Source organism: Spea bombifrons, chromosome 4, assembly GCF_027358695.1.
Source record: "Spea bombifrons isolate aSpeBom1 chromosome 4, aSpeBom1.2.pri, whole genome shotgun sequence".
Taxonomy (NCBI): Eukaryota; Metazoa; Chordata; class Amphibia; order Anura; family Pelobatidae; genus Spea; species Spea bombifrons.
Genome location: NC_071090.1, coordinates 27,101,539 through 27,128,326, shown reverse-complemented (window position 1 = coordinate 27,128,326; position 26,788 = coordinate 27,101,539). Strand labels below are relative to the sequence as shown.

General features: G+C 36.1%; 1 protein-coding gene across 1 annotated transcript; it reads left to right on the top strand.

Moving 5' to 3' along the window:
- Positions 1 to 646: 646 nt before the first annotated feature.
- LOC128491119 (electrogenic sodium bicarbonate cotransporter 1-like) lies at positions 647 to 26,788 on the top strand. The gene is made up of 22 exons (XM_053463325.1): positions 647 to 976; positions 3,546 to 3,706; positions 4,148 to 4,297; positions 4,719 to 4,780; positions 6,744 to 6,901; positions 8,858 to 8,945; positions 9,337 to 9,491; positions 11,864 to 11,980; positions 12,746 to 12,920; positions 13,044 to 13,177; positions 13,391 to 13,662; positions 15,834 to 15,892; positions 16,386 to 16,577; positions 18,336 to 18,449; positions 18,913 to 19,074; positions 20,012 to 20,190; positions 20,757 to 20,829; positions 21,287 to 21,355; positions 21,971 to 22,144; positions 24,164 to 24,310; positions 25,644 to 25,733; positions 26,602 to 26,788. The coding sequence occupies exons 1-21, from the start codon at positions 690 to 692 to the stop codon at positions 25,695 to 25,697; spliced, it is 2,982 nt and encodes a 993-aa protein (XP_053319300.1). The 5' UTR covers positions 647 to 689; the 3' UTR covers positions 25,698 to 25,733; positions 26,602 to 26,788.

The following is a 26,788-nucleotide window of genomic DNA, read 5'->3' as shown; positions in this document are numbered from 1 at the left end:
CAAATCATGGCTGGTGAACATAGCAGTTGTGTGACAAATATCAGATGGGGAGCTGGACTGCTGGCATTCCCACCGCCTGGCAATAACTACATCTGTAGTTCTCATTCACCTGTCCATTGAAGTTAAGTAACCTTCCATTCTTCACTTCTTCAGCCCTTAAAATCATCTGGCATCATGCCTGGAACATAAGTTATGATCAGCTGCAGGGGTATCACCAAGGACCCCTAATAGGGTCTGTACATGAAAGTCTCTCTCTCTTCATACTGTGAGGGCCCTCCTGCATTGTCAGTGGATTTCCGTTTCGGACAGTTCAATCCTAAGAAATGTTTAAACATTTGACAGCAGATAAGAAACATTCAGACTTTCCAGTGTGTCATTTTGTTCCTACTGTAAAAAGGCTGCATAGTTAGCATAAAAGCACTTTGTTTACACTGATTTGTTTTCTGAAAGTTCTCTGGTGAGCCATAGTATGATCTAAATTGTGCTGCTTGCAGCTTGTTCAGGTTAGAATGGGCAAGTTTCTTTTTATTTGTAATGTGTGTTTTGAGTCCACCTTATGTGTGCATGTTTAGGGTAAACTTGAGAAAGTCTAATCAGAACACAGCCTTGTAGTATATAAGATAAGCTCTGTGTTGTAACCTTTTCATTTTGGCCACTGCTCGTGCCTTCACATATCTGTCACTTGCAAAATGAAATTAGAAGACAATGAAGGGTTTCTCAGTCACCAAGAAACGGATGCCACAAAATATGATAATCGAAGTTGTGGTCGATCGGAAGGTCTGAGAAGCAGAAGTTCCATCATTATTTCTCAATCTGCGAATCGTAGTATTTTTAGCAGTAGAAGAATCCCGAGCGCAGAAAAGGTTGAATTTATGCTCGGCGAGGATGATAATGACGAAACCGAATCGCTGTTATTCACTCAGTTAAATGAACTGGTTGCTGTACATGAAGACGTGGAATGGAGACAGACAGCAAGGTATGGTTTTGTTAATTGAAATAATAAGAACATGGCAGATATGTTTTAATCTATGATTAGACCTTCTTAAATGTATGGCTAATTCAATTCTATTTTAATAGAGCAAACACCGTAAGTATTATGTGCTGGGTGGGAGGTTGGCGGTCAGATTTCATTGATATCTAGTAAATACAATTTGTTTAACCATATTACAACTCAATAGCTATATGAACTCAATGAACTATAGATATTATTACACACATAATATTACGCATATACATGTGCCTCATAATATTAAGCATTACCTTTCCAAATTTGAATTTCCTCACTTTTACTCACTTCCCAAAGTTCCACACATTTTATAGATACTGATGGAATTCTAAAGGTAAATATTTTTACTACATTTTTTAGTCATTAACAGACATCACACCTTATCTGATTTCTGTTCACCAGAATTACACCTGTTTGTACTTAATACAAATGGCCATGAGGCTTTCTCTCTGAAATAATCTAGTGAAGCCAGGTAGGTCTTTTCCCTTAGCTAGGTTCTATGTCTAAAGGCATTAGTAGCAGAAGGAGGGGATTATGATTCCCAGATTTTTAGCAAGACCTCACCTAGAGCATTGTGCACAGTTCTGAGGACCCCACCACAAGACATCGACATTCTACAAAAGGGCTACTAAAATGGCTTGCAGGATAAAAATGATGAGGAAAGAGAAGGGGATCTCAATATGTAAAGGTTGTGGAAGAAAAAAGAGAGAAGGGGAAGTGATAGAAACATTTAAATACATAAAGGGAAGGAGGGACGTTTATTTTAAAAGAGGTCATAATGTAAAAATATAGGGTCAGAGGCATAGATGTACTGTAAGGAAGGTGAAACAGCCTCCCTGCAAAAGTGGTAGAGTTTAACACAATAAGGGAATGGGGTAGGCATATGACTATCCTGACTATAAGACAAGATCAAGGACCGATTAAAGTTTGAGTCTGTAAAGCAGGAAAAAAAACAGCAGACTAGATAGCTCAAATGGTTCTATTTCTATGTTTCTATTTACTACTTTCTCCTGGCTATTTGCTTTAATTTTGGCATTTTTTTCTCTACATCGACAAAGGTCACCATTTGAAGGCCAAAACAATTGTTGGAGATATTACACAACACTTCATACAATACATCTATTCAAGCAGTATGACAAAATTAGAACTGACAGACTAAGACAAATCAATCCAATAGGTTTACAATCGAGGAGTGGGTGATAGAGAAACATAAGGTATGGAGGAAGGGCGAGAGTGTGCTGCAGATTGATGTGGGAACAGAGAGGAACGTGGAGGACCAGGATTAGGAGAGCTATCTACAGAAAAGTAAAGAACAGAACGAGAGGTGGAGAATGATTTGGAACAGTCCAGCTGAGCACAGTGTAGTGAAGTAATACCGAGAGTTGGTGTCCTCTACTGGATAAGAGATTAACGTTTGAATGGATCAGGTATAGACCGTCTCTATAGAGGGCACATTGAAGGGAAGGCAGAATTGTGAGAAGATGGAGCAATGTGTTGCAGGCTTTGAGAGGCTGTAGGGGGTAGTGTTAACTGTACCGCTAGAGTAGCCAGGGGCAGTAAACGGGCAAAAAAACAAGATAAGCGGTTAGTGAAGTGGAAAAAGAGAACACAACAGACCTAAGAACACAGGCATTACTTCTATTTTGCCAAAAACAGAAAGGGAATGATGCATAGATCAGGAATTCTTATACTGGATTAATTTACTTAGATTAACCAAACAAACAGAATTATGTTTGCATATATTTTATAGTGTTTGCTGAAGCTAATTTCACATGAATATGGATTTATTTGTAATATTGCAGTCCACATTTTTATTTCATGTCGGGTCTCCTCTCATTCCTGTCGGCTCTGCTAAGCTGATCTAGTCTTTTTTATTCATTACTTTATTGGTAACTGATGGCCTGATGATTGAAATAATATAAAGAGATATAACTGGTTATAAGGACATGATTAGTTATGGCTTGTTGATTCACTAAGAAGTGCAGTTGCTATTTTGGACTTAAGACGGAATTGTTCTGCTTGTGGATCAACAGCAGGGTTGAAGTTCATGGACTTCATGTCTCTATTTCCAATTAAATTATCATATGAAATGACATTCACCGAAATCATCTGCTATGCCTGGGAGCAAACCACCTCTTGTTCTTGGGAGCATAACAATAATGTATTAAATTTCTAATAGAAACAACTTTAATAGTTTAATGATCTCATTTTATGTGTTTGCTGTTTTGTTTTCTAATTGTTTTTTTTATTCCACCTCACACCTGTCCATTAGGTATTCAATACATTTGTTGGCAATTGTTTTTATGGACTCGAGGGAGATTACATATAGTAATTCTGTTGTAAAATGATAAAAGTGGAACAATTAGAAGGAACATTTCATATAATAGTATGCCGATTTTAAGCTATGTAGAATCACATTTCTGAGATACATGTCACGATACATGCTGATGGAAATGTGGTGTTTAAAAGTTGCTTTTCATTAACTGTTTAGATTCGAATTTTAACAAAGACATTGCTAATTTGTATTGTGATGGTATAGATGGATTCGATTTGAAGAAAAAACTGAAGATGGAGGAGAGAGATGGAGTAAACCTCATGTCACAACCCTGACCCTACATAGCTTATTAGAAGTAAGAACAAGCATTGACAAAGGAACTATTCTCTTGGATACAGAAAAATGCACTTTTAAAGACATTGTGGGTATGTAAAATATTTACCACTTCTTCTACAGTTTAGTTAATTCATTAAGAGTGAGGATATATTTGCTGATGCAGCAAATTCCAAAAATTCTTAGTTACAACAACATTGCCACTTTGAATCTTATTTTATCATTTTAGATTTGGAAGATGCCCAAAGGGAAGCATTAACCAAATGAATGGTGACAAGATATTTCAGATTTGACTTAAAAAAAAGTTGTAAATATTTTAGTATATTGGTGAAACACCATATATTATACCTAAAGTTTTATATAGATAGACACTACTGTAAAATCTCACATATAATGCAAAATAACATGACCTTGAAAGTTTTCCTGTAAAATGTAGCATGCTTATTATACATGAATGTGTACTATATATAACTATATATATTAGCTTCTTCTATATCCTATAATAATGAACTGACATTCTTTTTTTTTTGTAGAAAATGTAGTAAATATTAACATTACTAAAAAATCAATAAGTCAGGAGGAGAAGAAAAATATATTATACGTCCTTCTTCAAAAGTATGTACATCAGACACGGAAATCACGCAGAAAAATGGTGGCAGAGATGTTAACCTCATCATGCAGAGGTGAGTCTTTCATGTTTAGTGTTTCCATATAAATTATTTATTTCTTCTTAAAGAAAAGCATGGATTTCCTTTGAAACTATATTCATAAATATTTTTTAGCATTATAATAATGTATAATGATGTTTTTGGCAATTTTGCTTAGGATTTCTCCCACGTTAGCTGCCACTGCTAAAAAAACAACCCAAAAACAATTATATTCGGCAGCATCCCAAGTACAGAGATACCTCACATATGGAGTGTTTTGATGGGCAAAATGGTCTCTTGTATTGGACACCTTTTAGAGGATATTTTATTGTGTACATCTTTACAAGGTGTTTGGGTAGTTTTTTTTTTCAAATTTTTTACATTTTATTTTTTTGCTCTTAGGAACCTTATTTTATTTTATTAAAACATACTCTGTATTTTTATGTTTATGTTGCAGGAAGCAAATCCTCTCAGAACGGTGAAAGTATAGAATTTTCAGAAACACCTTTAAAAGACCAGGTGGGCTACATCATTTTAATTTTACAGCTTCTTTACTCTTTACCAGTATTTTCCAAACCACTTTTGTGACCTAAGCACGTAGACAATGATTATGAACATTTACTATATTTCAAACATTTCATTTACAGTACATTTATTTTGTTTACCATGTGTTATGAAATGCCATGTACATGATAGGATGCATCCACCTTCGCAAACCAAAAATATTAATTTAATAAGTAAATGTTCAGAGACCTGGACCTTTGAACATTATAAATTACAAAATATAACAAAAGGGATACAAAATGAAACATTTGACTATAAAGCATCAAAATGTATTCAACATTGTAACAATAAAAATGGATCAAGGGAAGAACAGAAAAATGGCTACGGAAGAAAGGTTTTCTTAATTTCTTGAAGCCCTATTTCTGTCCAGCTGTTCATCTCTTCCGTCATAAATTTCTCATTAAATGAAGAGTAGCTTATAATGATACAAGAGTTGTAACGGTAAATTACACAACCTAGCAACTGTAATTTTGTTGATATAATGTTGGTATATTTTGTAAATTAATTAGTTTGACTGAATTCATTTGCGTAGAAAACAGAAGAGCTTTATATATTAAAAAAATATTCTTCTAATAGGTAGGATAAAGTATTTTATTACAAATGCACAAACACTGCTAAATACTATATTAGTAATGTTAACATATCATATAGCACTGCGGAATATGATGGTGCTATATAAAGCAATAAATAATAATAATATTATTATATAGGCAGTTAGCTATGGTTAAACCTGTTCAGTGAACAAAACAGGCGTCCTGTCCTCAGTTCCTGATACCTGGTTTGACCTGGATTGGTTTGCTTTGTTGATGCCTGGCTCTGACCTGGTATTGTTTTGGCCTCCTGGGTTATTCAACAAAGTTTATAGTAAGTCAATAAGTTCAGGTGGAGTACCCTACAGGTAAACAGGTTAAACACTAGGGCTCCAAATGGACACAGGCAGGGGAAAAAGGGGGAAAACATAAACAAACTGGCCGCTGCACTCAAATGGGTGTAGTCCACTCTCACTCATAAAATCCAAATAAAACACAGAGGCCCAAAAAAGTGAGGCGCTGGCCCAAAATGCTACACTTTTGGCATAGAGGAGGATCCAGGTCCCCTGCAGCGCTGCGGAGGATCTGGATCTTAGTCTTGTAGTCAGACCTCTATTTGAGGTGTGATTACAAGATGACCTCGAATATAAGAAGAGGGGTATTTTTCAGAGCATTTATAAACTTATAAACAAGCAAATACGGTATTTATTGATCATTGATCCAACTAGTGATGAACCGAGTCCAGAACTACTTTTATTTTTGGTTATCAACCATAATTGATTCTACATATTTATTGTGTTTTCTTTCAATATTTTTTCTGTTAATTTACAAATGATCTATCAATTTATGAAGTAGGTAATTGTAGAATTTTGGGCAAGCACCTCACACTTTAGGTAGGTGTTTTTACTTATTTATCATCTATTCTGTGTTTTATTTCAAGCAGTGGGTAGGTTATAACAAATGGGCTGATACTCTTTAGCTTTTATTAAAACATGCCACAAACAGAGGTCATAATGTCAGTCAACCCTTGCAGCCTTAGCAAGACATTTCTGGGCAAGATGTAAAAAAATAACAAAATATGCTACGTCTCATAATGCTCACATAATGCTCATCAAGAAAGAATATGTCGTACAGCAGTACTATATATGTATTCAAGAAATAGTAAATGACAACCAAAACCCTCCTTTATTAAAAAAACAAATCATGTAGCATACAAAACAGTTTAGAACATCCACTTTTCCTAGCTTACATTGGTTTTTCAACGATAGATAGATAGATAGATAGATAGATAGATAGATAGATAGATAGATAGATAGATAGATAGATAGATAGGAATGTTTAGCGTACTATGATAAATATAATTTTGTTTTGCCTTTTGTTTGTTTTAGTTAAAAAATAGATTTCAAAAGAAGATCCCTGAAGGAACAGAAGCCGCAAATATTCTTGTTGGTGAAGTTGACTTCTTGACAGAGCCTTTTGCTGCATTTATCAGATTAAAAGAAGCAACGGTGCTTGGTTCTCTGACTGAGATTGTTTTACCTTCCAGGTAATACATATGGATAGTACTGCTGTCAAAGGTTTTAGAATATGACAATGTTAAAGGGTTGGAAATTTATTCCATTAGTTTACAACAAATCCAGTTACAAAATGCATCCCGAGGTAGGAAGGGTAGTAAATGGTATAGAAAGTTAAATTCATTTTTATGAATGATTTCCTTTCTAAACAAAACACACCAGTAACCGTTTTAGTTGGGACAGGAAGGTTCCACAAACATGTTCAGAATCAATATTTTTGGAACTCACATCAATATTTGAACTATGGATTATATATGAATTAGCTCACGTTCTCGCAGAATAAAGTTGACCAGAGGTGGGCTAGAAACTTTCCGCACAGGAGGCATGCCTAGAAAAATGACAGCCCGATATTGCAAAATATAGCACATTAACCAATGCTTAAAGACTCAAAAGAGATGCCAGTCATGTTGTAAATCACTGTTACTCTAGGAACCTTACTAGCAACATGTGGCATTGCAATTAAAACACAAAAACAAAACTAAAACATTTAGTGGGCATCAAATCTTTTTCAGCCCTCACTTTAAGTTTGTCCTTCATAATATTGAGGAGCTAACGCTCCAACTTCTCTGCTAAATCACGTGCAAACTCCTGCAAAATTCCTATAGGGGAAAAACATGGGCTTATTAAATATGTGGCACAGGTCTATTTGGTCTATAAATATTATAAAAGGGTACACTATATTACACATATGTACAGTTTGTTCTTAAGAACTATGCATGTATTAGTACTTACATAGCGCCACCATATTCTGCAGTGCTGCACAATGGGTAAATAGGACATAACATGTATGGCATCACATAACAGTCTGGACTTACAGAAACAAAAAGGTAAACAAGAGCCCTACCCAAAAGAGCTTACAATCTAGAAAAACTCAACAGTATGCGCTCATAAACTAATGACTAATGTCAGTGTAACTATTCATTCTTGATACTGTGGTTTGTGGAAATATACTCCAAACCAGTTCTCACAGCTTAACTAAAAATTAGGAGTTACTGCCAAATAAATTCTAGGCCTAAAAAAATGGCTGGCTACTGACTGTAATACATGGGCATTTACCTTTCCATAAGACTATGAATACATAAAACAATGAATATATAATCCCATGCTTACTCACTAATTTTGCCCATATGACTAGACTCCAGACAGATTGAGGGAAATAATAATAATAACATAAGCATATGTTTACAAGAGTGCACAAAAGAAAGCTTTCCTACCAAAACGCACGAGGCCAGTTTCTATTACCGCTATTAATCTTAATTAATCATAATGTGTGTGCTTTTTAAAAAAAAAAAAAAATTCAATTACCAATGTTGTTAGCAGATAGTTTTAGTACTGATATAAATAGAAAAATCTCTCTGAGCCATTAAGTAACATATGTAAAAATCAGCACAGCGTAAAACCTATACAAACAAACAGTCTGTCAGAACTTGCTGGGCAAGAATTCCAAATGTTAAGAGAGCAAATTAACACCTTACGATCCAATTAAGGCCCACGTATGTGTGCAGCATGCAGCTACAAGGTGCAAAATACATAGCATTTTGTCTGTTTTTAAAACCTACTTGTATTTGTTTCATATTGTAGGAAATAGGTGGCACTACCATTTAACATGAGTTTCCTATTTTATGCATTATTTTTGTATTAATGTATTTATCTATTTATAAAATAAATTTTCCCAGAAAAATAGGAGTTGTATTTTTCTCATTATTAAGTATAACCTCGACAGCATTTACAATTAGAGACAAGGCACTTCTACATCTTTTTTTTCTTAGAGTCCACAAAACCTAGAACTACCGAGAAGCTCATTTTGATAGATTTTGACAAAAGCATATTAATACCTGGTTTATTCGGTGACTTGTACAGTATAACTGTTTACTTTATTTGCAAACTTTGACATTTAATTATAATTTATTATTTATTATAATTTCTAGGTTTCTATTTATCCTTCTTGGTCCGAGAAACAGAAATAAAGCGTATCACGAGATCGGGAGAGCTATTGCTACATTACTCACAGATGAGGTACGTAATTTGCTAAACATATCACCTCTGGCATTAAGGGGATGTGGAATGTGGGAACAATGCATCCAAGAGGAACACTGCAGAGACAAGTCACGATGGCTGGACTTGGGGCTCCTTAAAACATAGACATTATTGGGTGGGGGGCTAATGCTGGGTGCCTATCAAGTATAATTCTTCTTCTAAACTGGCCTCAAGACCTGCTTTTGCCTCTTCCAAAGTCCTTTATCCGACTCTCCCAACTCTAAAGGTTTTTTGTTTGTGCCGAACATTTAATTGTATAAAATGAATAAATAATTAGTGTACTGTAGTCCCAATAATCATTAAAAAGACATGTTAACAGTGCAAAATCTACTTTTATTATTATTTTTACTATTTTTACTATTATTTTTAGTTGTTCAGGAAAACTGCATATAATGCTTTAAGCAAAGGAGACCTAATTGCAGGAATCGATGAATTTTTAGACGAACTTGCAGTTTTACCACCTGGCAAATGGGATCCTACAGTTCGTATTCAGCCACCAAAGTTTCTTCCTCCACCTCGGAAAAGGTATATATAATAACTACTGATCCGGTAGTTATCTAACATTGACTTTTACATACAAAAAAAAAATAATAAACCTTTTTTCAAAACAGATGAAAACTGTAAATGTGCTAATTATACATCTCAAACACACAGATAACCTATGTATAGCTCACCAGCTGTTGAACTTTAGCTACCATATTGTTCAGTCGTCAATGGAAACAAGAGACCATCAACCGCTGGAGAGCTATTTTGGCTACATTGCCTAAATAATAAGAGGTTACCCCTCTTCTCCCCTTATCATTTCCTAATTATCTAAAGAACTTCAATGATAAAACCACAGCGTCATCACAGAAGTGATGGAGGTGGTTTCGGCATAAGAGCAGAGGAGATGGCAATGGACAATGGCCCATGGCCCATTAATAAAGATGCCCACATCTGTCTGACAATATGCTCAATCCTCACTATCCTGTCTAGAATGTAAAGGCTACCACCAGAATTATGTGGAGTTTTTCCACACAATTCCACGTATAACAGTTCTAGATCTTGAATGGTAATGAATGTTTACCACAGCTTATTTTTTATTTTTTTTATCTTTCCACTGCTGTCTACAAAGAGATACAGGCTGAGGGGGCATACAGCTCTGTACACCCATGAGGATTAGTTATGAAATTGCACTCCATTACAATGACAATATATAGGTGTCTGGGCATAGGATGTTGCTGAAGCAATCTAGAACAAGCTGGGCTAAAGTCTACTTAAATTAATTTTAACAACCCACTCGCACAAGGCATGGGATGGGTTCATGCCTTCCAAATATCCCACAGGAAATGGAGGTGAGGGATAGTATGACCCTTACCCACCACAAACTGGGTGAGAGAATATTTGTCCCCTCTTGATTAATGGGAAGCCAAGAGGACCACTATTGTTTTTATTCTTATTTATATTTAATAAACTTTTGTTAAAGTATATCTGTCAACAGGGCCGGCCCGACAATGGAGCCGAGTGGGGCAACCGCTCCAGGCGGCACTTTTGAAGGGGCGGCACTTCGCCGCCCCAAGCCCTTTTTTTTTTTTTTAAAGCGCAAGAGAGAGAAAGGGGCACCGAGTGGTCAGTATCCGCTCGGTGCCCCTCTCTCTCCTCTGCGGCGAGTCTCCCTGTTCGGTCTTGGTGCCGGCTTGTAATGCTGAGTGCCACAAGATTTCCGGCGCTCAGCATTACAAACCGGCACCGAGACCGAACAGGGAGACTCACCGCAGGACTGCTGAAAGGTAAGTACAAGGGGGGGGGGGCGGCAGCAGGGACGGAGGGAGAGGAAGGGTAGATAAGGGGGGGGGCGGCATTTTAAGATTCGCCCCAGGCGGCATTTTGCCTTGGGCCGGCCCTGTCTGTCAAGCGTTAGCATGCAACTGAAGTAGAGCGTACCATCTTGAAAGAAAACACTAGTGAGCAGGCAACAAAGAAAGAAATGAAATGACCCGTATTCAAAAGTCTGCATAGTTAGTTCTTAATACTGCGTATTGCCCCCTTTAGCATCAATGACAGCGTGCAGTCTTTTGTATTAGGTGTCTATGAGGCAATGTATGTTGCAACCAGGCTTTTTTTGTGGCATTGGCGCAGTAGAGGCTTCCTTCTGCCAACTTCACCATGAAGCTCATTTATGTTTTAGTATCGTTGTTTTTTTTCTTTTTTTCTTCAGAACATCCTGTCTTTCTCATGAGGTTACCTGTGGGTTTTTCTTTGTAGCCCGACTTCTTCTGGCAGTTTCTTGGTCTATCTGACCTTGGCTTGGTATCAAGAGATCCCCCCAAAGTGATTGACCAGTACTGACTGGCATTTTCAAGGCTGTGGATATCTTTTAATATCCTTTTCCATCTTTATAAAGTTCCATTACCTTGTTACACAGGTCTTTTGACAGTTCTTTTCTGCTCCTCATGGCTCAGTGTATATAGCCTGCTCAGTATATCCACATGAGATCTAACAAACTCATTGACTATTTATACACAGACAATAACTGCAATTTAAAAAGCCACTTTTAATTGTGTGTGTCACCTTGTGTGTCTGTAACAAGGCCAAACATTCAAGGGTATGTAAACTTTTGATCAGGGCCATTTGGGTGATATCTGTTATTATTATGATTTAAAAAGGAGCCAAAACTATGTGATAATAAATGGCTTTATGTGACCACTAGCCTTAAATAAAGCTGAATAATAGCAGAGAGTAATTTTCCTATAGGATAAGTTGCTGCAAATCTGAAATGCATAATAAAGACATGGTTTGTGATGAAAGTTAACTTTTACTGTTTGAAAAAATAATTTTTTGTATGAATTTGATACAAACATAATGTTAAACGTTTTAAAAAAAACACTAGTCACACTTTGAATATTTCTTTCCAACAGAAAACTAAATCTACAGCGAGAATTGAGAACACATTGTAATGGAAATCCGTTGCATCCAGAGGAAAAATTGGCACACGGATATCCGCACGTCAGTGAGGAACTGAAAAGAACTGGAAAGTAAGACAAATGTTCTAATCTCTTAAAATTAAAGGTTTACCCTCAGAGGAAGGTCATCCTGTAATGTTTCTATCTTTGAGTGGAAGGCAACAGTTTCCACAGTCAGGTTCCACAGGTTGATTTAACTTCCAACACAGCAACAATTTGTTTATTTACAGAAATTCCACTTGAGTAGAGTTAATAGGCGGGTTAAAAGCTTCAGCTCAACTCCTCAGGTTTCGGCAGGTAAACCCAGAACTTGGCTGCTGACAGACTTGCTTAACATGATAACCAACTCAACAACAGGTCAACCTGTTTCTATGGATGGCTTGCTGTTTAAGTTGACCTCTGTAACTTGACAACTGTAATCAGTTGATTTGAGATTGTTTCCATAATGAAGTATGGTTTCTAATAACCTCTAATACAAATACATTTCAGTTTATTTTAGATGCAGTCTTTTAGATTTTTCCTTTGTTTTGATTTTAATGTTGCAGAATATATATTTTAGTGAAGGCGCTCTTTGTATCAACTGATATACTGATGTATGAACTATCAAGTCTACCACCATCGTACATATCTCTTTGAAATAAATTATTTAAATTAATACATTTTAAATACGATATATACTTTTATATTGCGTATGAAGTAATTCATAATGTGCTGGGGAGTGTGTCTTTTCTTGTATATTTGTTTTAGTGTGGGTTTATATTTTAGGACCAAGCAATATTCACTAAAGACAAATCATGATCTTTGTTTGTGACATAAAAATATGTATGTCTTATTAAGGTTCTTTGGAGGACTTGTAAAAGATGTGAGAAGGAAAGCACCGTGGTACTGGAGTGATTTTTATGATGCTGTCAATATCCAATGTTTCTCGTCTATTTTATTTATTTATTTGGCAACTGCTACAAATGCCATTACTTTTGGTGGTATGCTGGGTGATGCTACAGACAATATGCAGGTATGTACTGTCTATTACTTTCATAGCCATTAATGAATTACAGCTTTTCTTCTGCACACAACCAACAACCAAATATTTTTTTATTTTAGTTACTAAATATTGATTACTTTATTTAATTTTTAGGGAGTCCTTGAAAACTTCCTAGGTACTGCAATATGCGGTGCATTATTTTGCCTGTTTTCTGGTCAGCCTCTTACCATACTAAGCAGCACAGGACCAGTCCTGGTTTTTGAGAGGTTACTGTATAATGCTAGCAAGTAAGTATTCATTATTACTGCACTGAAATAGATAGTTAATGTGTCTGTGCAAGAGTGTGTTAGCAGGTTTGTGTATGTGTAAGTGTGTGTGAGGATGAATGTCAATATATAAAGTGTGTGTGAGCATTAGTGTGTACGTGTGTAAATATGTGTGACAGTGCAAGTCGTGCACAAACTCACATCTCAAATATGTTACTACTTTTTATGTTTTAGAGACTATAATCTTGAATACTTGGAATTTCGACTTTGGATCGGACTTTGGGTGGCATTTTACTGCATTGTGTTGGTGGCTACTGATGCTAGTTACTTGGTACAATATTTCACCCGATTTACGGAAGAAAGCTTTTGTGCACTTATAAGCTGTATATTCATTTATGATGCGATAAAGAAAATGGTGAACATGATGGATCAGTTTCCTATTAACTGGGGATATGTTATAAATAACGTTACCCAATATAGCTGTGATTGCATTTTTCTTGACAAAGGTAAGACCAGAGGACCATTAAAATGTGTTATTATTTATTGACTTATATAGCACCATCATATTTCACCCACATAAATATTTCTTGTTGTGAACACGGACAGAGGCCAGAGGTGTTAGTAGAGGGATGGGTGAGGAAGATAAGCCTGGCAGCATTCATGATGGATTGTAAGGGGGCAAGACAGGTGCCCAGACGGGCCTGCAATTGTCAAGACAGGAGATGATGAGGGCATGAATAAGAGCCTTAGTTGCATCTTATGTTAGTAAGTGCAAATGTGAGCATTGTTTTTAGATATAGGTGGCAGTATTTTTATACAAGATGGATGTGAGGGGTGAATGAGAGGTTGGAGTCAGTGGTGACAACAAGGCAGCAAGTGTGTGATGAAATCGTGATGAAAGTACCATTGACATTCAGGGAAACCGTTTAGAAGTCCAATTTTGGAGAGATTAAGTTTTAGGACATTTTGTGCAGACATCCAGTCACCGGCCTACATGAGTTACTCAAAATCAAAGGACAAAATTAGTTTGGCAAGGGAGGTAGAATGAAGTGAGAATAGAATGGGGTTCCTAGAACAGGTATCTGAACATAATTTATGAAAGCCCTTATTATGTGTACGCAATATACCGTATTGGCTCGAATATAGGCTGCACTTTTTTCCCCCACTTTAAGACTTTAAAGTGGGGGTGCGGCCTATATTCGGGGTCTAGTGCCCGACGCCCGGGACATGCAGTCCCGGGCGCCGGGCAGGCAGCGGGGTTAGGATACAGATCCCCCGCAGCGGTGCAGGGGACCTGCATCCTACTCTCGGATGTCCTCAGACAGCCTCCCCTGCCGGCACGGGAGGTTGTCTAAGCGCATCGTCTGGATGGTCACCGGCTGCGGCGATGCGGGTAAACAGCCTCCGGGTTGTTTACCTGCATCGCCGCAGCCGGTGACCGTCCACACGATGCGTTTTACCTCTGCCCCCAAGACTTACCGGAGCAGACTCCCGGGTGTCTTGCGGGGCGCCGGCGGGGGACATCTACGCAATACGCGTATACAACTTCCGGTTGTATACCGTATTGCGTAGATGCCCCCCGCCGGCCCCGCAAGACGCTCGGGAGTCTGCTCCGATAAGTCGGGGGGGGGGGGGAGGAGGACAGTGGCAGCATAACGGGGAGAGGAGGACAGTGGCAGCATATCTCGGGGGGGGGGGCAGTGGCAGCATATCTCGGGGGGGGACAGTGGCAGCATATCTCGGGGGGATCTCGGGGGGTGGAGGACAGTGGCAGCATATCTCGGGGGGGGCAGTGGCAGCATATCTCGGGGGGGGGAGACAGAGTGGCAGAATGTTTTTTTTTTTTTTTTGGTGCTTTTTTAAAGAAAAAAAATTTTCTTTAAAAAAGCACCAAACTTTTAGGGTGCGGCCTATATACGGGGGCGGCCTATATCCGAGCCAATACGGTATGTGAAATGCATTGAAACCAGTTGAACAATAATTTAAAGAGATTTAAACCTTTTGTGACTTTACATTTCACTCTATAAATATATTGGCAACCTCAATGATATAACAATATTCATTTTTAATACATTTAACTATGCCCATAATTTATAAGCTAAAATAAAAACAGATAAAAACTAAAATTATGGGGCGCAGAAATATATACGGGAAAAAACACCTGAAGTAAATATAATAGTGTCTTTAATAATAAATATAAATATGCATTAGTGTAAAAGTGTCTTTAATATAAATAAATAAAATAAAAAATCAATCTGACCAATTGGTCAGATTGATTTTTTATTTTATTTTTTAATTTTATTTTTTTTATTTTATTTATTTATATTAAAGACACTTTTACACTAATGCATATTTATATTTATTATTAAAGACACTATTATATTTAGTTCAGGTGTTTTTTCCCGTATATATTTCTGCGCCCCATAATTTTTGTTTTTATCTGTATTTTTTACACTTTAAGGAAGAGTGTTATTTATGTGGATAGCTGCATTTTTATTTGGGAAACACATATTTATTTTTCACTTTAACATTTTCACGTGATTTTAGGTTGTTTTCTTCTTTTATTTCTAAAATAAAAACAACCTAAATTAATGTTGATAATAGAATATTAGCAGCATATTTTAACTTTGAACAATCTCAAAATATATGTGTATTACATGTTATACTCTCGCTTTAGGAAATGATTCTACAAGCAATGGAACAACATATGTTACAACAAACTCTTCATCCTATATGGTAATCTGCACTGTTAACATCGTTTAATCTGCATAATTAAGTAGCCTTACAATATAACTACTAGTAAAAACCCAGGATTGTGTTTTGTCAGTTTATAACAATCTTCATTTGTCATACAAATAATAAAATAACTGTTCGCAAAATACATCTTAAAAGCACCTGAGCGCAGGTTTACCTAACGTCAAAAAGTGCACATCTGCGTGGGCATCTGAATAAGGACATTTTTGATGATACATTTTATTGGGTTAACAAAGAAAAATAGATATACGGTAGTTACATAAACTGTCAGAACCTCGGGCGTCTTTTCTTCTAACGAAAACTATTTTATCTCTAGAAGATATCTCTGTGCTTACAAAAGCTTATGTAATTCTACAACTTGTTCTATGTTGGTCCAATTAAAATAATCACCTTCAACTAAATCCTGTGGACATCTGCAAATTAACTAAAGAATGATCACTCAAGATATACATGTTTTCTGTTATTGTCTCCTTAGGATACTGAACTGTTTTTAAATTGGACACATGTCACAAAAAGTCAGTGCCTGGAGTTTGGAGGACAACTGGAGGGAGGAAGCTGCGGCTATGTGCCCGATGTTTATCTCATGTGCGTTATACTTTTCTTCGGGACATTTCTATGCACATCATCTCTAAAGCACTTTCAAAACAGCAAATATCTGACCACAACGGTATGCAACTTAATATAACATAAAAAAAATTAATATTTTATTTAAGTTCTTGAAATAATTTATAACAGTAATCTTTGTAGGTTTGTAGCATTTAAGACACCTCAAGCTGTTTTGACCACATCAGGATCCAGCTCAAACCCAGGGAGTTCATTGAGCCCCCTTTCAACAATAACTTCACAAAGTAGCAAAATAAAAAAACACCCTATCATTAGCTGGAACATTTCTTATACATTGTTTCAGGATAATTTGTAAACATCAATAAGAAAAATAGATGTAGCCAAATTAGAAATTAGACTTCAGTTAATATCGATACCTTTGATTGGGCCAACCTATAAAAAAGCTGTAAAGTTATGCTTTCAGGATCTCAGAGATCTTCTCTTCAGATGAGTAGTAGGGTAACATAAGGTGGTAGTAGGTTGGAAGAAGATAGAAGATTCTTACAAATGAGCCATCTTGCATATCAACTCCACATCCATACTATATTCCTTTAAGTCTTCTATCCAACCAATCCGGGTCTTTACTTTAGCAATCTTCTCTTATTGCCATACCCCAATCAGATGTAGGTACTTTAAAAAGTTTTGAATGTACATTACAGGATCTTACTTATAGGTGACACAAGTTTGTTTGTTTTTAACTCTCAAAAAAACCACTGACCACTAAATTCCTTTGAACATGTCTTTTTTGTTCTGGAATATGCTCCATCCTATTAGACCACTGTATTGTTTCTTTATTTATCAGATGAATATACTAACAGTATACTTCTCCATCATTCTAAAGATGTTTTTCTATTGCATTTACTTGCGTACATTGAGTGAAAATTTCACGTCATTGTATGGTTCAGCATACTAAATAAACCTATGCATAAAGCAACACATTTCAGTGATTAAAAACTAGCAGTAGATCTATTAGATATCTGCCTTATGTGCTTATACAATGGGAGAAGTCATCTTTACTTTCTGTCCTCACGATCTGCATGATTACTTCTTTCATTTACTAGCTTATTTCTGTTGGCTCTGTCTCAGTATGGGCATATCACGGCGCTGGAGCTACTTTCAGGACTGAAAACACACAGATGCCCTAGCTTTAACACATTTATGACATCAGGATATACTATTATAGCATACCAAAGATGTTTGCACCAGCAGGAACATTTCTGTCATAAGACAACCTGAGGTTCCTTGGTGTGAGTACCAGGTACACAACAAATCAGCATGCGCTTCTATTTGAGCATTCTCTCCCAACAGTATCAGGGCTCCTTCAAAAAATAAGGCGAGAAAATCAATTAAAAACAATGAATTTTAAAATATTTTTTTAAATACTGGTGTTGTAAGTCTGGTCATCCTAGACAGAAGGTATAGGTGGTACTGATTGAATTTGTTCTCAGTCAATATTACAAAAAAAAGACTGCTGAAGTTTTATTTTTATTTTCTTTTTACTTAATACTTTGCTTTAAATGTTTAGCACAAAATAGACTGTCATATTCTACATTACACACTTGCACACTAAAAAAATAATAAATTTGCATTTTCCTCTCTGTATCTTGCTGTGTTAGTCCCAATGTTACTGTATAAATGTGTGAGCAATTTTAGATTCAGATAAAACATATGCCTAGCGAGACCTATGTAGTCTTGAAAGCCATCCATTATATACTCCAGTTAGCCAATAAAAGTATCATCTTTAACAAATGTGTTCTTTTTCTTTTCCTACGATACAATTCAGTAAGCATATTTTATTGCATTTTATGTTGTTTTTTTTTAGATAAGGAGGCTGACTGGTGATTTTTCAGTAATTCTGACAATCCTCATTTTCTGTGTACTTGATGCACTTTGCGGATTGGACACTCCAAAGTTAATTGTTCCAACTGAATTTAAGGTAAGTGAAAAGTATTAAAAACAACATGAATAAAAATAATTGTAATTTGTATATTCATTTTGAGTTGTAGGAAGTATAAACATTATGTGCACTACATTCTGTTCATGTAATATCCAGAGAAGAACACAATTCCATCTCTCATATAGGAGAAACATTGAAAGTTCTTTGTTGTATGAAATGTATGTGATCAGGTTTCATTCTGTTTTGGGGAGTGATAAATATGTGTGTCGCCGCCGCCATCATATTCCACTGTTCCACTTCTTTAGGGTGAGCGGCCCTGAGTTAAGCATGCTATGGAGGCTTTGCTGCAGGCCTGGGCTGGCCATCTGGCACATCGGGCAAATGCGTCAACTAGTACTAACCCAATATGCTTAAATGTCCTTGCTGTTTTACCTGCCCTACTATCTGTTGTGCCTTTATTCATTTTACAATGTTAATGCATAGTATGTTTTTGTCTTTGAAGCCAACAAACCCCGATAGGAGTTGGATAGTGTTTCCATTTGGGAAGAACCCTTGGTGGGTATGTCTGCTTAGTAGCATTCCAGCAATCTTGATCACAATCCTTCTGTTTATGGACCAACAAATCACTGCTGTAATTCTTAATCGCAAAGAGTACAAACTGAAGGTAAGCTAATTGAATGATTTACTTCTTACCGGGGGCCCTGGTCAAGTTTGGGTCCCTGACAATCTAGTGTCATCCATATTGATTTGGTTTTCTTATACTGGAAATTAAGTTTAGGAGTCTAAGGACGGGCCACCTGGATCCCCATAGGTCAAATGGAACTTGGCTTTGGGTTAATTGAATTGTGTTCATGATTGTTTACAGAAATCAAATTTAGAATTTTTCAGTGCATTTTTGTTTTGCGTGCACTTCAAATGCATATCATATACATTCGACATGCAATCTATACATAACTAACTCTCCTTAATGGAACAAAATAAACTCAGATCTAAGTCTCTCCTTTTTCGTGTCTTATCCTGCTCATACTTAAACAAAATATTTTATTGTTCTGCAGCATAAAATACAGCGCTGTACATAGTAATCTAGGTTAGCATTGACAGAAACCCGGTTTTATTAAGTTGCTCGATCTGCAGACCTGGAGGCTGTAATTGTTGTTAGGTGATATTTTGGGTGACTTTCTCTGCTCAAACACAACACTGAGCTGATTTTTTATGGCAATGCACGTTCCTCCCTAGACTCTCGTTAGTCAGAATGTCCGTTGGAATGATTTACAATAATCCTTTGTATTGTTTGCTTCAGACAGTATGATAAAAGGTGAAGGTGATTGTCAGGTAGATTGAGGTAAAAGGTAAAATTTTTGGAAATTTGATACCAGTTAAAAAAGTTAGGCGTTCCTTTCTAACAACAAAGAATTTGTTTCATTTTTTTCAATATGTAATTTCTCATACCACTTATGAGTAGTTGATACACAGAAATGTATTCATCCATATACATAAACTATGAATTTACACTGTAATGAGCTGGCTATAATTTCTGTGTTGCACATGTCTAATTCATGTTTTAATATAAAGCATAAACACAATTTCCTTATTTTGTACAGAAAGGCGCGGGTCTTCATTTGGATTTCTTCTGCATAGCTATATTAATCATTGTAACATCATTCATGGGACTTCCTTGGTATGTCTCTGCGACGGTGATCTCACTTGCACACATGAACAGCTTAAAAATGGAATCAACTCAATCAGCTCCAGGAGAGCAGCCAAAGTTCTTGGGAATCAGGTAAATAGTGAACATATATTTTCAAGTGACTTTAACAAGCGTTTTCTTTTTTATCATTGGCCTTTATTTTCTGGTGTGGCCCTTTTTAATGGCATAAAATTTGGGTGGGTCAATTGACAACTGTAGATAGCATTACATAGCAAATATGCATTGTTTTTTTTTTAATTATTATATTATGTTATATTTACTATTTTCCTTATCCCCTTATTACCGCAGCAAAGGTAATATCCTACTTTTATACTTCTATCGTACTAGGCTCCTCTTTGTTCTAATAAATATATCTCAAAACTGCAAAACTGATCTTAGTAAATAATCCCAAATGCTATCTTTCTCCATTAACTCCTGCAGAAGCATTTTTCCATATTATTTTTAAATCTACTAGGCTATGTTTTAACTGATTAGCCCTCTGTGCAAACACATCATTGCCTAAATCATCATTGCCTAAATATAGGTTTCCTTTAATATTGGCATATATTTTATAAAGAGTTTTCTATTTATTATATTAGTGTCTTTTATTAAGAAATGTGTTTTTTTTTTAAATTATAAATTCCCGTGTGATTTTTCAGAGAACAAAGAGTTACTGGATTGGTTGTGTTTATACTTACCGGAACATCAGTTTTCCTAGCACCAGTTCTTAAGGTATGTCAAAGAATAAACTGCTAATTTGATGCACCACTTTACCATTTGTATGTTTTTTTGTTAGATTTAAAAGATGTGTCACTTTCCTAAATGTTATATCTTTAGATTGTTTCTGTTTAATAAACATATAATGTTTTTTCATACACAGTTGAATCAGTAACATACAGTTCCTGTTTCCATGTGTGCATAATTAGCCCTCATTAAAATATGTCTCCTATTCTGCGGAATTAATATATTTTGGCATTCTTTAAAAGGGCAGAATAAGGGAATGAGGTGTGTTCAAAATGTCAAGATCCCTTTTGCAGCATCTCAGCCTTGCACACATATACTTAGTGTATTTTTTGATAGATAAATTGACATTACTGGGCTTGGCAAAAAATAACTAGTGGTAGCTTGCCTAATAACAATTGCAAAGTGTTTATGTATATCTAATGTAGATATATGTTTTCATTTTTAGTATATTCCCATGCCGGTACTTTATGGAATATTTCTTCAGATGGGTGTCGCTGCATTAGGAAGTATACAGGTATTTACTTTTTATGTGTCCTTCATTGCATATAATTATTTGTAGCATGTATGAGTTTTTAAATCTGTTTAATCTTATTACAAGTGCTGTATATGCACATGCGGTTGCATGCAAGAGTTTGCTTGACTTTCTAAGTGAAAAGTGAAACCAATCTCTGGTTCATCCAAAAAAACCTGCAGTGAACCCTTTTAAGTATGAATAAATGTGTGTGTATATATATATATATATATATATATATATATATATATATCTCATTTGTTATACTTAATAGTTCTGGTGCTGCTTACTTGGGCATTTCAATATGGGCCCTTTCTTCTGTCCAGACCATCAGACTCTCCCTTTCGTGCCCTGGCTGTTGAGATCAGGCTGTTCAGACTTCTTTATGCATGGAAACCAGCGTTCCCAGCACTTATCATAGGGTCTGCATGATATACCTTTTGTGGTGTGAGAAGAATCATCTAAATTGGTAGTATCCATCCTTAATTTTGTCAAGTAGGCACTTCATTCCACTACACAGAGCAAAAGAAATTATTCTGTATTATTTTTCCATTTATACACTTGAAGAATATTTGAATATAATGCTTTTTATTAATGAGAATGTATCTTTTTTTTTAGTTTATGGATCGACTACAACTGGTACTTATTCCACCTAAGTACCAGCCTGACTTCATTTACCTACGTCATGTTCCATTAAGAAAAGTCCATTTATTCACTCTAATTCAGATACTATGTTTGGTAATTTTATGGATATTAAAATCAACTTTGCTTGCAATTATCTTCCCTTTAATGGTAAGTATCTTGGAAAGTACTGATGGGTAAAACAAATTAATAGAGAATTCAGGGGTGAGCCTAGGCTTAGTGGTACCTAAGTGCCATATTGCTTCCCCCTCCCTCGTAACTAAAACACTCACAAACACGCAAACTGACTCTCACACTCACTTACTCCAACACTATACACACACACCTCTACTATGCATCATAAACTCTAGGCTCACCCCTGACACTCTAAGACCAAACACTGACACATACTGAAGCTAACACCATACATTAACACACACACTTATGGTAACACCATACATTAACATTCATACAGTACATATTCATTCAAACACCCACACTAACATCACATAGTAGAATGCACATTCATGCTAATGCTATACACTAACGAACACACTAATGCCAACACCATGCAGTAACACACACTCAAACAACATACAGCAACACATACACATTAGTAGCATACACCATAAACTCACATACATTCACACTCTACAACCAAGCACTTGTACATACATACACACTCTCTCTCATCACGATAGCCTGCACACCTCACCCTACCTCTACCTAAATGATATTACATGACCCCACTGGGCACCTCAGTTACTGTAGCTACTTAGTGCTGTGCACCTGCAGCATCTGCCTTAGTGTGCCCTTAGTAGAATATATATCTATATATATATAGATATAGATATATATATATGCTATGTGGAACTTAGGTTTTGAAATCAACAGAAACTGTAACATTGTCACGCACAGTGTTGCAGAGGAGACGCTGGTGCAGTGTGTCCCCCACGAGAGAAGCCCGCCAGTCTCAGGAGAGTTCTTCTCCATCCAACCGGTTCCCCCTTGGGTTGAGTCTTTTTGCATTTGAGCAGGCATGGGACCTTGTGGTGATCTTCCAAGACCTGGTGTCAAGGGAAGACTTGCAACAAGCTGAGGTCAGGAAGCCAGAATTCAGGATAGTCAGAGTGAAGCCGGGGCAAACACAGGAGCAAATTGACACTATAACATACTGAGGCAGGATACTCTATGGTTAACAGATCAGATGGGAAGGTGTAGTGGTTCTCTGTGAAATTGGCGCCACATTTAAAATGGAGTGAGGTAATACTAGACAGATTCCATAAAAGCGAAACATTTAGACATTTTTTATGACTTTGTGAACAGTTGGTAACTATTTATGTAACTGAATGAAGCATTTTGAAAAACAAGAATGTATTTTATTTCTAAAATGCACACTACAAACATATTTTTTGTACACAGGTGAGTTTTTGGGTTGTAGAGGGGATCAAAACGCTTGTATTTAATATATTTACTTGAGGTATGGAATCATTGGATTTTTGTTTCTTGTTCACATTTTCTTAATCACGTTTCCAACTGTGTTTGTGCTGCTTGAGAGAGCAGTGCAACATTTCTAGAGGTATTCTTAGGGTCTTCGATGTTAAGAAATCCCTTCAGTGTAACAATTCGTGATTTAAGGGTTGTTACAGATATGCTGGCTCCTGCAGACCAGGCTGCTGGGAAATTGCCACGAAGGAGGTATTATTACACCCACAGTATTTAAGTCACTGGTCTGCAGATGTAAAATTACGCTCCCAGTCCTTAAAGAATATGCCCCTCATTCTGAGAAAAAAATTGTGAGTTAAAGAAAGAATGGGGTAAAGGCCTGTAGGATCTGTAATTTTTTTAATGTTCTTTGTGGTACATATGTATGTATTAAACCCCTTCAGAGACAAAGAAGTAAATGTTCATTTAACACAAAAATGGTTTAACATGTTTTATTTCAGTGGTCCTATACTAGGGGGATTAACATACTCTAACAAAGCAACCTCTAAAAATAAATGGTACTGTCATGGACCAAAGGATATCCAATGTATGACATGCACATCTATTAAATGTCAGCAACACATTTATTAATTATCACAAAAATGATTCTGTTTCAATTTATTTACAAAGAATTAACATTTAAGCCAACAGTTATCTGTAATCGGCTAAATTCTGGTTTGTTTCTTTGTTTTTTTTTTTCTTAAGTTGTTGGCCCTTGTTGGTATACGGAAGGCAATGGAATGGATTTTCTCTTTGTATGAACTAAGTTGGCTGGATGATATTTTGCCGCAGAAAGAGAAAAAGAAAATTGAGTCACAAATAGAGGACATTGACTCAACTGACAGTGAAGATGTAAGACTATACAGTTATTAAATGTACTGGTTTATTTTTTTTTAGATTTAAGCATGTACTACTGTCATTGAACGTGCTAAATCATAAACAAACAGCTAGCGTAAGGAGGAGATACAGCCGTATGTGTTACCGTAAAGCATCTATTTATGGTCCCATATGTGAATGAGGGCAAATAGCAGCTTCCCATGCAGTCTACAACATAGTGCAGCCTGTGTTTATAATAGCTGGAGGGCCCTAAAAATTCAACCAGAAAAGTGTAAACCGGCATCATTACTGCAGCGTAGATAGTAGCTATACAAAGCTTGGTGTTCATTGGAGGATATTGCTTGGTAGCCTGCCTTGTATCCATTCCCCATTTTCTTATGTTATGCATGAACATGCCTTAACTCTTTGGTGGCAAAGTGGGATTTGCAGTTTATCGGTTTTTTTTTTTACCCCTCCATGTGTCGCTTAAACTTTGTATAGTTACCAGTAATATAATAGTGTAGGGACAGATCTACAAGTATTGCCTCCTAGTGACCTCATTCTACTAAGAGCCCTATCAGGGGATTGAAAGTAAAAAGAATGCATCACACACCAATCATTAACTCATGCAATATTAATCATACAGTAACTGTCTCGCATGCATGCCCGTAAAATACATATCACCCAGCAATCACATTTTTAACATGCAACCCTCTTACACAAATATGTAGGTGCCTGCTTCCCAGAATGATATAACACATAGCATACAGTATATCTTCAACCAAATAGACAGCTTCCTTAAGAAACTATATTGTCCATCATATAAAGAATCTTCTGCCCTCTAGTTTCTACACCATGGACTGCCCTTACGAGTATAATCCGTGTACTATAATTATAATAACTCAAAACACAAGAAAATATCAGACATTTATCAATCGGAATGTACTAATGGGCTTATAACCAGCCCAAAATAGAAATGGAAGTCAAATTTCCTTTGAACAAGGGAACAATAACCCCACTCTGCGTGGAAGGGACGTCAGAGTGGGGCAGGGAACAAAATCATAGTTACAGCTCTGTGATTGGTTGCTGATCCAGGGACTTCCATGGAAGCGCTACTAAGCACTTGTAAGAAGTCTCCAAGCTAATGCTTCCTAGTTTTAGTAAAGGCAGCCAGGGAAGGAATAACATAGAACATTTTAATGCAGTAAAGAGTATTGGAATCCACAAAGTAAATAAATATACAGTTTTAGGACCTAATCTTATCTCAACTTTCGCTTTGTGGTAACTTCTAATTCCAAAGTATTTTTCACAGCATGTCTATTTGTTGTTTACCCGTATCCAGTTTCTCACAGTCTCCCTTTTTTTCCAGTCTGAATTAAAATATCAAGAAAAGGCACCAGAAATAAATATTTCGGTGAACTAGCTCCTCTCTGATGTAATTCTACTTGGAAGAATAAATGTAAGTTAATGAATTTCAGCAGTACAATTCAATGAGTTAGCAATAATGATATTTGAACATAGAAAAACATACGCTTTTGGGACGTAAAAGGTCTTATCTTTTCTACAAACACATCTAGCCCTTCCTTAAATACATATAGTATATTGTATTAAAAATCGCCACCTCTGTAGGCAGTGCATTTTATTTGTTCTTACTGTAAAGTCTTGAGGGATGGCCATGTGTTTTCTAAAAAGGTCCACAGAGAGTCAACCTTTGGTGTGTAGTGTATTTTATAAGGTTATCATATTCCCCCTGTGTGTTTTATAGTGCAAACAAATGTAATCTTTACTAATTTAGTAGCTTATATATCTCTGGACTTTTTCTTGTTCCACAATATTTTTAAGGTGGGATCTTTTGCCTTTCATAGAGGCAAAATGCTATTTTTTCTGTAAGTCATTCTTATGTAATATCTTACTCGCCTTTACACGTGATTGACATTTTATGCTATTCAACCCTGCTGGCTAAAATAAACCCATCCTTCTCATATATTAATGGGGTTTTCTTGTTCCACAGTACATTTTCTTTAAGCATGTGCAGGCGCTACTTCTAGTTAAATGAAACAAATTTACAGTGTATGACAACGATACCATACAATTAGTTATGTTGGCCTAATTCATTGTGGAGATAAAAGGGTTAGAAATGTTAATCTTTATGACGAAAATATCCATTAATTTAAAGAAAAGGAATTAGACAATAAAAGATATGGATTACAGACTATAATTTATATATATATATATATATATATATATATATATAACATTGATTTATATTTGTTAATTATTATAATTATATCATATATTATAATTCCGTGGTTTTTTTTTTTTTGCAGGGTCTGCAGAAGAAATGCGTGGTAGATATTGAAGGACAGTCATGATTATTTTTTTTATCCATTGCAATTAAATGAAATATCAAAATACCAACTGACAATAGGAAGTGCATAATATGGACTTGGGAAAGTCTACATATTTTTGTACTAAAGTGAGACAAACAGATTATTGGTTTTAACCAATGGCCCA